Source organism: Danio rerio, chromosome 3, assembly GCF_049306965.1.
Source record: "Danio rerio strain Tuebingen ecotype United States chromosome 3, GRCz12tu, whole genome shotgun sequence".
Lineage (NCBI taxonomy): Eukaryota > Metazoa > Chordata > Actinopteri > Cypriniformes > Danionidae > Danio > Danio rerio.
Window position 1 is genome coordinate 964,723 of NC_133178.1, and position 13,877 is coordinate 978,599.

The following is a 13,877-nucleotide window of genomic DNA, read 5'->3' on the forward strand; positions in this document are numbered from 1 at the left end:
ACTGAACATTGGAAATATCTTCCAACAGAAAGCAATCCTGCTGACTATGCATCTAGGGCTCTGACTGTACAGCAGGTACTTGCCTTGGATTGGTTCACCGGCCCAAAATTTCTGTGGGAAATTCCAACTGAGCCTGCTCCTGCTCTTTTATTGGGCGATCCAGAGGTAAAGAGCCTTTTTACCTTGAATACAGAGAGTACAAAGAGCTTTACTTTGGCTGATCACTTAACGAAATGTTCTTCATGGACCAAGGCAGTTAGAGCTGTAGCTCGTCTCTTAAAGAGAGCCAACAAAGACAGATCTAGTAATCCTAGAACCATGCCAGAGAGACAAAAGGCACAACTCCATATAATCTAATGTCTACAAGAGAGTAAAGAAGGTAAAAGGTGGGAGAAATGTGTCAAGTGGGGCATTACGTCCTCTTGAATCTTTCGTTGATATTGACGGTGTGCTTATGGTGGGAGGAAGATTTACTCGTTCAAGTTACCCAGACTCATCCCATAATTATCCCAAAGACACATGAGATTACATAAACGATCATTGCTCATTGTCATAATAAAGTTTGGCATCAAGGAAAATAATTTTCTGTGAATAAGATTAGAAGCAATTAGTTCTAGATCCCATCAACACAGTTGTGGCATCCTTCATTAAAGGTTGTGTTATCTGCAGAAAGCTCAGAAGACCTGTTGAGGAACAAAAACTGGCTAGATTAAAGACCTCAAAACTAGATTAAAGACTTCAAAACTAGATTAAAGACCTATCTGTTTAGTAAAGCATACACTCAATGCATCACCTAGCGGGTTCCACACTGGCTTCTACATCTTGCTTATATACACTATGAACAGCAGCTACGCTAATTATTCTCTTTATTCTCTATTTTCACCTGGGGATACTCATCCCGAGGTCCTCAGATTATGCGGAGTCACTGATTGGATCCAAGACCAGCGACGTGATGATCCCAAGGATTCCATATCCGGGACCAGGCCATATCCTGAGCTGCTGCTGCGCTGATGGTCGTGGGGAGTGGAGAACATGAGTCTGATTCCAGCGACGCTCCAGGGACAGACGAGTCTTCATTGAGGCCATCTTCCAGCATAAACCACGACGAATGAAGTTCTGCACAAGACTTTTGGCCAGCGGAGAAATTAAAATGGTCGTGCCCAACTGAGTCTGGTTCTCTCAAGGTTTTTTTTCTTCACTCCCATCAGGTGAAGTTTTTTTTCCCTCTCCGCTGTCGCCACTGCCTCACATGGTTCAGGATTGGTAGAGCTACGCATCGATGAATTTGCTCTTCAGTGTTTGAACTCTCAGTAATGATTAAATCACACTGAACTGAGCTAAACTGAACTGAACTGAACTTAAACACTAAAACCTGAACCACACTGTTCCAGTTACTATGACCATTTATGTGAAGCTGCTTTGACACAATCTACATTGTAAAAGCGCTATACAAATAAAGCTGAATTGAATTGAATTGATCTTCCGGCAGAAATAGTCAATCAATCTCCTCTGTTTATGCACACTGGGGTGGATTGTTTTTGTTCGTTTTGCAGTCAAGTCTGGACGAAATGTGCACAAAGGTATGGCCTCTTGTTGACGCGTCTTTGTTCTCGTGCTGTACACATTGAACTACTAAATGACTTGACTGATTCCTTTACAAACGCTCTTTGTTGTTTCATTGCCATAAGAGGCACAGTTCAGCAGCTGAGATCTGATCGAGGGACCAACTTTGTGGGAGCAAAGAATTACCCAAAGGGTGCACTCCAGATCCAGAAAGATGAACCACTTTCCTATCAGAATATCAGTGTGAATTCATTATGAATACGGCTTTCATGGTTTGCTCACATTTTGGTTTCGTTTATCTGTTGTATACAAAGATTTTCCAGAGACTTGTGTGAATGTTGCCCTCAAATAAATCATGGGAAATCACCAGTGATAGAGTCAATCCTTTATTGAATCAGAGAGCTACAGAGGACACGAACTGAAAGATGATCAACGTGAATCCCGAATGGAAATGAGTTTAGAGTTGCACTGTTCAAAACTGAATTCAGAGTTTCTCTAATAGCAAACAACATCAGTTTTCCTGCTCATATTTTAATGTTGTGTGTGATTATGGTCTTTTCACCTTCACTCCTGATTGAAAACAGCCTCACACACCAGAGAATCCTCTTCTGCACTGATGTCATGTGTGCTGCTTTTCTCCAGTGTGGACTTTCAGGTGTTTCTTAAGCTGCACCGAGTGTGTGAATCTCTCCAGACACTGATCACATGAGTACGGTTTCTCTCTAGTGTGGATCTTATGGTGTCGATTCCGATATGCTAAACACTTGAATCTCTTATCACAGTGTGAACACTTGTACGGCTTCTCTCCAGTGTGGATCTTATGGTGTCGATTCCGATCTGCTAAACACTTGAATCTCTTATCACAGTGTGAACACTTGTAAGGTTTCTCTCCAGTGTGAGTCCTCTCATGTAATTTCTGATATTCTAAATGAGCGAATCTCTTGTCGCAGTGTGAACACTTGTACGGTTTCTCTCCAGTGTGGATCCTCTGGTGCAGTTTCAAATGTTCAGGTTTAATGAAAGTCTTCTCACAGTCAAAGCACATATACTCTTTCACACCAGTGTGGATCTTCTGATGTTGTTTTAAATTTGACTGTGTTGTAAATCTCTTTCCACACTCAGAGCATGAATAAGGCTTCTCCTTTGTATGAGTTCTGAGATGACGTTTCAGCGTTGACGCCCTAAAAAATGCTCTGCTACATTGATCACATCTGTGTTTTCTCTCTCCAGTGTGGATCATCATGTGTTCTTTAAGGGATGATGAGAGTCTGAAACTCTTCCCACAATGAGTGCATGAAAACGGGTTCTCTCCAGTGTGGATCATCATGTGTACTTTAAGGGATGATGACTGTCTGAAAGTCATCCCACACTGAGTGCATGTGAATGGTTTCTCTCCAGTGTGGATCATCATGTGTTGACTGAGACTCCTTTTGTTTCCCAGAGTCTTCCCACACTGACTGCAGGTCAAACATTTCTTGTCTCTTTGCATTAAAGCATCTTCAGTCTGTAAATGAGGTGTTTTCCCAGTTTTTAGGAGTTCATCATCTTCACTCTCTTCACTCTCTTCAGTAAGATCTAAAATCAAAGTAAAAAGGTTCAGTTTTTAGTGCAACCCCAATTTAGAAAAGGTTGGGACAGTCTGGAAAACACAAATAAAAAAAGAAAGTAGTTTTTCATTGCAGACAATATGAACTACACATGGGCCGGTATAAGATTCTGACGGTGTAAAAACCCTGGATAAAAATATCACAGTTGCACGGTTAGGGCTGCAACAACGAATCGATTAAATAGATAAAAATCAATTACTAAAAGTGTTGGCAACGAATTTCATTATCGATTCGTTGTGTCGCGCGACACGGAGACGTTTGATAAAATTTTTTTTTTTTTTTAAAAAGAACACTAGTTCAGCGCCACCTCTCCGTCTCTCACGCACTGATGCAGTTTACCGCCTCAAAGACAGGGATGATGCGAAAGAATCACTACAGAATCCTACTTTTGTTCCGTTTTGAAGTGAGAACTGTAAAGTCCCTGTTGCTGGTGTCTGGCTCTGAGCCAGAGAAACACGGCGGGGTTAAGTTGGTTTAGTTTTCAGTATTTCTGACACATTCAGTGATAAACGGCATTAACTGAAAACACCTCTTACCCTAAAAAGATCTAAAGTGTGTTTCCTACAAAAAGACAAAGCAGGTTATGTTTCACAGCTGTCTTTTTCTTTTTTCGCTCGACATTACGAGCACTGCTCCGTTCAAGCAGTCGCAATATGCGTTTAGCCGCGCTCTCAGTAAGGGACCGTCGGAAAAGTGCTTCTTTTTCCCGTTTTTTTTCTTATCGAAAACAAAACCAACTTAACTCTGAAAGACGTGTCATATTATCACAATTATGCAGCGTTTTAACCGCCTAATACTTCATTTATGTTTTAGATATGTAAATACACTAGTGCTGTCAATCGATTAAAAAAATAACTAATTAATCACACTTTTTTTAAAAATTAATCGCGATTAATCGCATTTAAAATACTGAAACTTGTAATTTTGGCTATTCAAATGTAAAACTAATGTAAACGCAAGAAAAAACTATTTACATTCACAATATAATTGTTTATAAGAATTTGTGTTTTACTTGTAACACAGATTTCTTCATGTAAACAACATACCCACAATAAACCATCAAGATCCTGCTTGACAGCCATATTTATTACAGAAATTAAAACACAGTCATGTTAATGACATTTGAATTTCAAAACAAACAATACCAATAAAGAAAACATTGATCTCCATGTTGGATTCTAAGTGGACTGCAAAAAATGCCAAAATACAGGCGCTACAGATAGGGATGCACCGATATGGATTTTTTGGCCAATACCAATAACCGATAATTCTTCAGACTTGGAGGCCGATAGCAGATATGTATAGGCCGATAATTATAAATATTTAAAAATGGTATATTCTTATACAGTTAACTTCATAAAAGATTGAACTGCTCTTATGAACTGAATACTCTATACTCAAAGCAAACAAGCTTTAACTTCAAAATGCAAGCTGATTATAGATTTATATTCACCATTTCACATAAATCAGCATGCAAAAAATACATTACTTTCCTTTCTTCAAAGCAAATTAACATGCAACTTGACTGTTGTATAAAAATAATAGGTTAAATAAAAAAATGGGATTTAATCAATAAGCAAGTTAAATATATTTAAATAAGACGAAAATGAAAGAGGTAAGGGCTGAAACCAGCTCAAATGATCTTGAATAAACGTGTTACAGTGATGTACATGTGTACAAATATGTCATGTCTGAAAAAGCCTTTTATAGAGGTGTTTTGACAGTTCAGAGCCACAGTACAAGCCAACAGCTAAATACAGAGAGTACGTTTAGAAAATGCGGCACAGATTCATCCTATTTGGCGTTTTAGATTCTTTTAAACACATGTTGGTGCTGCTTGTCAATCAGACAACGTTTCTGCGCTCGTTTTAGCTGTCAATCGCAGGAAAATGATCGATGAAAAGTTTATGATAAACCGCTGTTTCACTTAACTGTAGAGGCAGAGTCGCCATCAGAGTCAGATTTTCATACAAAACCTGCATTGAGCTGACTTCATGACAAACACAGAGCAGAATATAAAGACAGAATGACGGTGACAGCTCGCGCGCTTGTTATAATCAATATAAATATTCCGATCAAACTGAATACAATCTTACATCAACAACACACGGCAAGCAACCCGTTGATAACAACAAATAATCATATTACAAACAACCGTTATGTTTACACGTGTTGTAAAATGTGCAGGTCATTCAACGGGACTGGGCTGCAGTTTGGGGTGTGTGTGTGTGAATCGGAGAGGAAGAGAAAAAGGAGGAGCGGTTTTTGAGCAATGAGACTTATTTTCAGTGACTGATTTGTTGTACCACACTGAAAGTAATGAATATTTTGGACCAAGTTACACGTGTCCTCGTTCATTCATCGGTTACAACTAAAAGAGAAGGCAGTTCACTCCGAAACTATTATTATTCGAACCTGGAGTAATAAGTGAATTTCCCCTGCTATCTCTAACACAACAAAGCGACAGAGCAGGAAAGGTTTACACATGTAATATTTTTCCTGAGGCGATTTAAAGCAAAATGCACAATGACACTCAATCAAACACATCTACAATGATGAGGAACATGGTTACTTACTGAGTTATTAACGCACAGCAATGCCACATGAAGAAAGGACGGACTTTGAAGGAATAAACAGTGTGAGTAGAGATCCATTTTAGTGCACTGGGCAAGTCTAAACAAGTTCCGTCCACGCAAGCGCGGCAGGCAGATCTGTACAATTACGTAATTTATTGGCTTAAATATATCGGCCTAATTTAGATATCGGATTGATAAAGACTATCCTAAAAATAGCATTTATCGGCCGATAACGATATGGCCGCCGATATATCGTGCATCCCTACTTGCAGATAAGCAAAATGGAAAATTATAATAATAATAATAATAAAGTAGTGAATACAAACAATTGCACTAATTTCAGGGCTGGACTGGGACAAAATAATCGGCCCTGGCATTTTGGGCCAAAGCGACCCACTACATCAATCAAAATGCTCCCCATCACCCGACGCCCTTGAATACATTTACCAACTCCCACTCTATAAAATTGTATTATTTTATTATTTAATTAATAATTATTTATTATTATTTTATGAAACATCAAACGTAGCTAACAGATTTTACGTTGTCAATCAAATGAACTTAAACAATTAGAAAATGCAACGAATATTTGTTTGGGCAAAACTACAAAACTAAATGCAAAAAAAAAAAGTTGCTTAAGTTGCACACTAGTTTGGTCAAGTTTAAATATCATTATAATAACCATATTGTATAAATATTATTGTCACTATAAGCCTACATCATGCTGACGATCAAAAACACAGTGCAGACGCAAAAGGCTGCTCGCTGTTTCTGCTCTCCCGCGCGTGAGAAACAGGCGTGACTCTTGACTATTCTGACAAACACACACCTACATTACACAGAGCCCAACATGGAAGTTTGTGATTGGGTCAGCCCAATGTCAATAAAGAAAAGAACCAATGGGCTGCAGATTATGTCACACAGCCGGTCTGTCAGGAAAAGAAACATCTTACTTTCAGAGCGTGACAGACAGCTCACAGCACCGTCAACCACTGAGGCAGAAAAACATGACAGTCTGCTGAGTGTTTTATAGGCCGATCAGATCATAAGAAGATGAAGATTAACGCGTTAATATTGACGGCACTAAAATACACACAAGTTTTAGTAAAACAAGACATTTAGAGTTTGTAAAACTCAAACAATCCATTCAAATATAATTTGCTGGTGTGTTTTATTCATCAGAGACACATTACACATAGTGAAAGTGACTATAAAGTTGAATCTACGCTTCTCTAAGTTCACCAGCCACTAACTTGCATGTATTTTGGGAATAACTTATGAATGTACGTGCTGAATTCTGCGTGTTTTGCTTTTTATGAATGAGGCAGCGGCCGCAAGTAAACATGGAGACGTCCATCTCACGTTATAGATCACAGTCACTTACATGTTTATGTGAATTGGAATATCAGGTAGTTGATGACATGATGAGCAAGCGTGTGAATATGTTGAATTAAACAGAAAAACTAAGCAAAAGGCATACATCTGTCATCCATCACTGTTGTGGTTGCAGTGTGTCACGTGATAAACTGACTCCCCCGGGCCAGATAAACTCAGCAGTGAAAGGGTTAATAACAGCAGTACAGCAGCGGTGGCAGAGTTACTCTGCAATGCAAGACTAAAGACACATTTTTATTCACTCGCTTTTATTGGATCATTATTTTTTCCATCTGTAGTCATGTACAGCTGCACTGCAGGAAACTTTTCTTTCTTAGTGATTTTGTCTCGTTTCCAGTTCAAATGTCTAAAAAAATCTTCCATCAAGACCAGACAAGAAAAATGGCATGAGGAAATGATGCTGAAAACTTCTGTTTGAGATTATATCTTATTCAGATTAAGTTTCTTACCCCATTGGCAAATAATTTAGCTTGTTTTAAGCAAACAATCACTTAATTTTGAGATTCAGTGACTTCTTATGCTATTTCATGTGTATAGTATCGTCATTTAAAAACATTTAGATACTTGGATTGAAAACAGGACAAAACTAGTTAGTTTATTATTATTATTATTATTATTATTATTATAACAGCTCAGGGATGAGCTTTTTTGAATAAAGAGTTGGAAATGAATGTTTTTCTTGTTTTTTTATCCGATTAATCGAAAAAAATAATCGACAGATTAATCGGTTATTAAAATAATCGTTAGTTGCAGCCCTATTCACGGTATTATGCTCACTGCTCTAAAATATATCCTTTTTAAAAGTCTGGGTAAAAAACAAAACCTTTTCCCCCTTTGAAAACAATATATTCTATTTTTTTTTTTTTTTAAGATTTAAGATATTTTTGAGCAGTAAACCCGTCAGGCTATATAAATCAAATCAATCATTGACTTCTGCTATCTTTTATTTGTTTCAAGAACACAGTTTTCTTTACAGTTTAAAGCAGCATCTTTGGATTTTTTTTGCTGGAGACACTGCTGTCCTAAAAACAAAACAAAAAGTAAATTAAAAAAAACTTTACACATATCTTAGGAACGGTATTACAGAACATTTGGGCGGTTTTAAAACCTTGACTTTTCTAAACCGCTGTATACCTTTAAAGCGGTTATCATCTCATGCCTAATATCAACACAAAATATTTCATGTTTTGACTGATCAACTTCATTTCATTTGTAAATACACATCCTTTCCTGTCATTCCGACCTGCAACACAGTCCAAAAATAGTTGGGACAGGAGCAGTTTAGGCCTAATAATCAGGTAAATTAGTGAAATAATGATGTGAAACAGGTGATGGTAACAGGTGATTGTAATTACGATTTGGTACAAAAGCAGCCTCCGACATAGGTCGGGTCCTTTAGGAGCAAAGATGGGCAGAGGATCACCAGTTTGCCAACAAATAGGTGAGAAAATGATTAAAATGTTTAAAAACAATGTTCCTCAAAGAAATAAAGGAAGACATTTGGATATTTCACCTTCAACAGTGCAGAGCAAGGAATCTGGAGGAATTTCAGTGCGTGAAGGACAAGAGCGCAACCAGATGCACAACAAGATGAACAACCGTGATCTGCAATCCCTCAGGCAGAGGCAACTGGGATGGACCATCACACAGTGGAAACATGTACTGTGCTCAGGTGAATCAGTATTTCAGGTATTTGTTGGGGGAAATGAATGTCGTGCTCCAGACCAATGAAGGAAAGGATCATCAGGGACGCATAAGGTGCTTGAATTTGGCTTTTAGAAATTCAAGTCCTGGAAAACTGGCATCAAATGTGCTTAAAGTATCAAGGTGAGGTTGTGTGCAAACGGAAAAATAAAAAAGTTTGTGAACTCTTGTCACTATTTAATATAAAGTTACCCGCACAAACTGCCCTGATTCTGAAGCGGAGATTTAACTGATATGAAAAGTGTCCAATCACAGCTGACCTGGTCAAACAGGAAGACAAAGGCCTTTTCGTATTGCAAAAATAAATAAATAAAACACAGAAATGAACACAAATGTTTTATTGGAATAATGTGGCAATTAATGCTTATTTTAATGCTTATTTTTCTCAAGTGCCACTAGGGGGCGCTGCTCCGACCGGTCCTTCCTATCGCTTCCAGACAATACTTCCGGGGGTCGGAAGGAAGCGGAAGGGCAGGTAAACAATCGGAGATTATAAAAGAGGAAGAAAAGGCCAGAGAAGGGGCTTCTTGTTGTTTTGGTGTCGGGTATTTGGTGGTAAGAATTGGAGAAGGAGGAGAAGAACGGCGTAAGGTGGAGAGCTTGTTGATTTCAATGACTGTGTGAGGAAAAAACTGAGGGGTGGAAGCAATTCGTGGACGTGGTGACCAGGCGATCTCTCTAAGTATTGTGTGCGAGGGGTCTGAAAATCTCGATGGAAAAAGTGGACCTGTGCAGAACGGCTTCGGTGTCCCTGGGTCAGTAACTTTTGTCCATTTGCATCCATTCATACACCCACACATTCCACACACACATTACAACATTATCACATAGGCTTTCTTTACATTTTTTCCCTCTCTTGTTTCCAGTCGATCAGCCACACATTATTATTGTTTGTTTGTTTGTTTGTTTGTTTTCTTTTGGGTTATCTAAACATTATTATTGAAGTGTTTGAATTGTTTGTTTGATGTTTCCTTTTGTTACCTAAGAAGTGCTAATTTTGACTATGATCTATGACTGAACAGTGATTAAAAGTATATATTTTGATTTAGAAAACCTTTTTGTTGTACTGCTTGTTAAAAATATACCAGTTAATTTAATTTAAAGTGTGTGTTGGGTTATCTTTATTTTCTTCTCTTTGTGTGTATGGTGGTTGAGTGTTTGCCGCGGCTATCCAGGGTTTTAATTTAATTTTTGGCAAGTTAATCTTGTCTGGCGCCCAAAGATTTATTAATTCTGGTAACTATTTATTTTTTTTTTGTTTGAGGTCCGCTGGCAGTGGGATTAAGGGACGTGTGAAAGCCAGCTAATGCAGTACCCACGTGGACCAGCGGTTGAGCGTTCGGCTGCGGTGCAAGAGGTCCCGTGTTCGAATCCCGCGGAGTTCAGTTTTTTGAGATTTGAATTATTATTATTTTTTTTTTATTATAAACTGTATATAAGATTTATTTATTACAAACAACCACCGTCACATAAGTGGCGCCCGAACAGGGACCCTGAACACTTAAAAAAAAAAAAAAAAAAAAAACAACTGAACACTTTAAAAGACATTGAACACCATTGAAACCTTACTTTATTTTGGGAAATTTTGAACTTTGAAACTCATTTGAATTGTTTGACTGATTTCAGTTGACAACAACCTTTTTGACTTTTTGAACTGTTTTGCTTTACTGACAAAGACTTTGGAAAAAAAACAATTTTGTAAAAAAAAAAAAAAAAAAAAAAAGTTGTTATAGAACATTTGTGTCATTGTACAGGAATTGTACTGATTTTGTATACCTTGTGAATTTGGTACTTGTGGTACTTTTGACCTCTCTCTATATATATATTTTTTGTGACCACATTGCCTAAAAGTCAACATTTTCTTTTTTGATTTTTATTTTTTCAAAACCCTTAGATTACACTCATACACACTATAAACATGGCCAACGTCAATCCTTCCCCTTCAACTTCCGTGGATATTGATCCACCAGATATAGCCACTCCAGTTTGGCCACCAGTGCAGCAAAGACAGTTCACATCACCTTCCAACATTCCCACATACCACTCCACACCCACTCAGTTAGACCCTTATGGAAGGACTCATGTGCATTTTCACACCACCACTCCAGGTGTTACTTCTACAGTTCAACCTGACCCAATGCAACTGTGCACAAGTGCATCCATGGTAGAATCACCGCCCTCCACAGCAACCCAGCATGCTCTTCCTGGATACCTCCCTACACCTGGAAGAGAAATTCATCAACTTACTGCTCATGTACAAGGAAACTGGGATCGTGTATTTGACTGTCTGAAACGGCAAGATAAAGCTGTGAAGGAACTCACCGAAAAATCGTCTAAATCTTTTTCCCTGCATGAAGCAAAGCTTGCAAAAATGGAATCCACTCATCAGCAACTCCTGAACACCTTAACTGCACAACGAAAAGATGACACAGAAACAGCGGATCAACTCACTAAAGCTGTGAAGGTGATGGTGACACAAGAAATCCAAAGGAGTGAAAGTACCTTAATTTCAGAGATTCGTTTCATGGTGGAACAAGCTCAGCTGGAATTGCAGAAGGATATTCAAGCTACCAAGGAACACTCTGACAAGAATTTTGAATGCCTTTCCAGTGATCTAAATCACTGCAGCACTGAAATTAATGCCATAAAAAACCAACTTGACTATCTTCAAAAAGAAGTAAGTGATGTGATCCCACCTATAAAGCAAGTGTCTGATCCTCCAAGCAGTGCACCTGTATCCGTTTCAACACAATCTTCATCTTCAGTGACTGCTCCAATGCCTTTTCAAACACCTGTTATAAAAAGTGATCATTTAAAGTTAACTTTTCCAACGTTTGGAAGACCTTCGGATGATGCTGATCCACTGCTATATGTAACACGCTGCAAAGATTTCCTGGCCTTACACCCTCTAGATGATCCAGACATCCTAGCTACCTTCCGCACTGTCCTGTACGGTACAGCCCGGGATTGGTGGGAAGTGGCTCGCTCTGCTATTTCCACATGGAGTGAGTTTGAAACTGCTTTTCTCTCAGCTTTCCTTTCAGAAGACTATGAGGATGAGCTGGCAGAGAGGGTTAGAACTAGAACACAAGCAGAGAAAGAGTCAATTAGAGACTTTGCTTTTACATACAGAGCAATGTGTAAACGATGGAAGCCCACACTAACTGAGAGTGAATTAGTAAAAATGATTCTAAAAAACATAAAACCTCACCTAGCCAGCCAACTTCGAAGCCGTGTCCATACAGTGGATGAGTTGGTTAAACTGGGCCTTCAGCTTGAGAAGGATTATGTTCAGCAGTTACATTATGTAGAACATGTGACTCAACCCTCACCACAAAGAATTGCCCCCAACCGAGTTGAGAAACCTCCAGTTTTGTGTTGGAGATGCAAAGGTCTGCATCCACCAGGTAGTTGTCCTCACTATTCCTCCTCTGTGCAAACCACTCAATCATCTAGTCACCCTCCTCCTACAGGAAATAAACGTCATTTTCAGACCCAAAAGCACGGAGGTAATCCATCAAACAATGCCATGTCTATTACACTTCCTTCAAAGCCATTACCCAAGTCGACTGTTACTAAATCTGTGGTCATACCACAACAGCTGATAGTTCCAATTTACATTGGGGCTTGGAGAGGAAAAGCCATATTGGATACGGGTGCCAGTTACACTTTACTCCATGAGAGTTTGTGGAAGGAGATCGATCCCCAAGCCAGCCTCCATCCCTGGACACTTGGCCCACTCTATCTGGCCAATGGAGAAGCCGAAGTTCCTTTAGGATGGACGAATTTTGAAATCATATTGCATGACAAAGTTTTTCCTACTCAAGCTGCCATTCTCACTCCAAAAGCCTTGGCTTACTCTGTAGTCTTGGGTTTAGATTTCATTTATTCAAGTGGTCTACAGATTAATGTAGTTGACCAGACATACTCTTTTAAGTCCAACCCTAATAAAGAGTACCCTTTTCAACCTGGACATGCTAGTGTTCCTGTGGGAAGATCCCAACATTTGAACAAAAATGCACAAACCCAACATTCAAGTAAGACACTATCTCTGCTCAGCTCTATTCCTCCACCATTACCGTTTCCAGTAGTATCCCAACTTGCACCCAGTAGTGATGATCAAGCTCTGATTGAGATGGCTGTTGCCGAAGCACACTTACCACTAGAAAGTAAGCCACAGTTACTTCATCTTCTCCAGTCAAACCCAAAAGTCTGTACTCTTCAGCTTGGAAGAACCACTGTTCTTCAACATTGCATTTACACCACTCACCCAGTACCCGTTAAGCAACGTCCTTATCGGTTGACACCTGGAAAACAAGCCATAGTAGAGGGACAGATTGAAGAGATGCTAAAGGCTGGTGTCATCGAACAGTCTTGTTCTCCATGGGCATCTCCAGTAGTTCTTGTTCCTAAGAAAGACAACAGTCTTAGGTTCTGTGTGGACTACAGAAAATTAAATGCGATGACAGAAAGTGATGCTTATCCAATACCTAACATCACAGAGATTTTAGAGTCTCTTTCTGGAGCATCCACATTCTCATCCTTGGACCTCAACTGTGGATTTTGGCAGGTACCAATGGATGACAAAAGCAAGTTGATGACTGCATTCATCACCTCTAGAGGGTTATATCATTTTAATGTTATGCCCTTTGGACTGAAAAATGCTCCTGCTACCTTCCAACGTTTGATGGAAATCGTCCTGAGAGATTTACTTGGGAAAATTTGCTACGTCTATATTGACGACATTGTCATTTACTCACCCACCTTGACCCAACATCTTTACGACATCCAGACCATCTTGGAGAGACTGGAAAAAGCAGGTCTAACCCTAAACCTAAAAAAATGTTCCTTTTGCCTACCTGAAATTACCTTTCTAGGACACGTAGTGAGTCACCAAGGAGTTGCAGCTGACCCCAAGAAGGTAGAGGTCATTCACGCTTACCCAGTCCCACAAAACCTTAAGGATGTTCAGCGATTCTTAGGACTGGCAGGATGGTATCACCGTTTTGTACCAAATTTTTCACGCATTGCT

At 39.1% G+C, this 13,877-nt stretch overlaps 2 protein-coding genes across 2 annotated transcripts in view; both read right to left on the reverse strand.

The window, feature by feature from the left end:
* The window catches only part of LOC137490252 (uncharacterized), a 43,384-nt gene that overhangs the window by 24,908 nt on the left and 4,599 nt on the right, over window positions 1-13,877 (reverse strand). The gene's annotated exons all lie outside the window — the stretch shown is intronic.
* zgc:174288 overlaps window positions 1,937-13,877 on the reverse strand; it is a 65,201-nt gene continuing 53,260 nt past the window's right edge. The window contains 1 exon segment of the mRNA NM_001365947.1: window positions 1,937-3,138. Within this exon segment, the coding sequence (NP_001352876.1) occupies window positions 2,183-3,138 (956 nt within the window). The 3' untranslated portion in view covers window positions 1,937-2,182.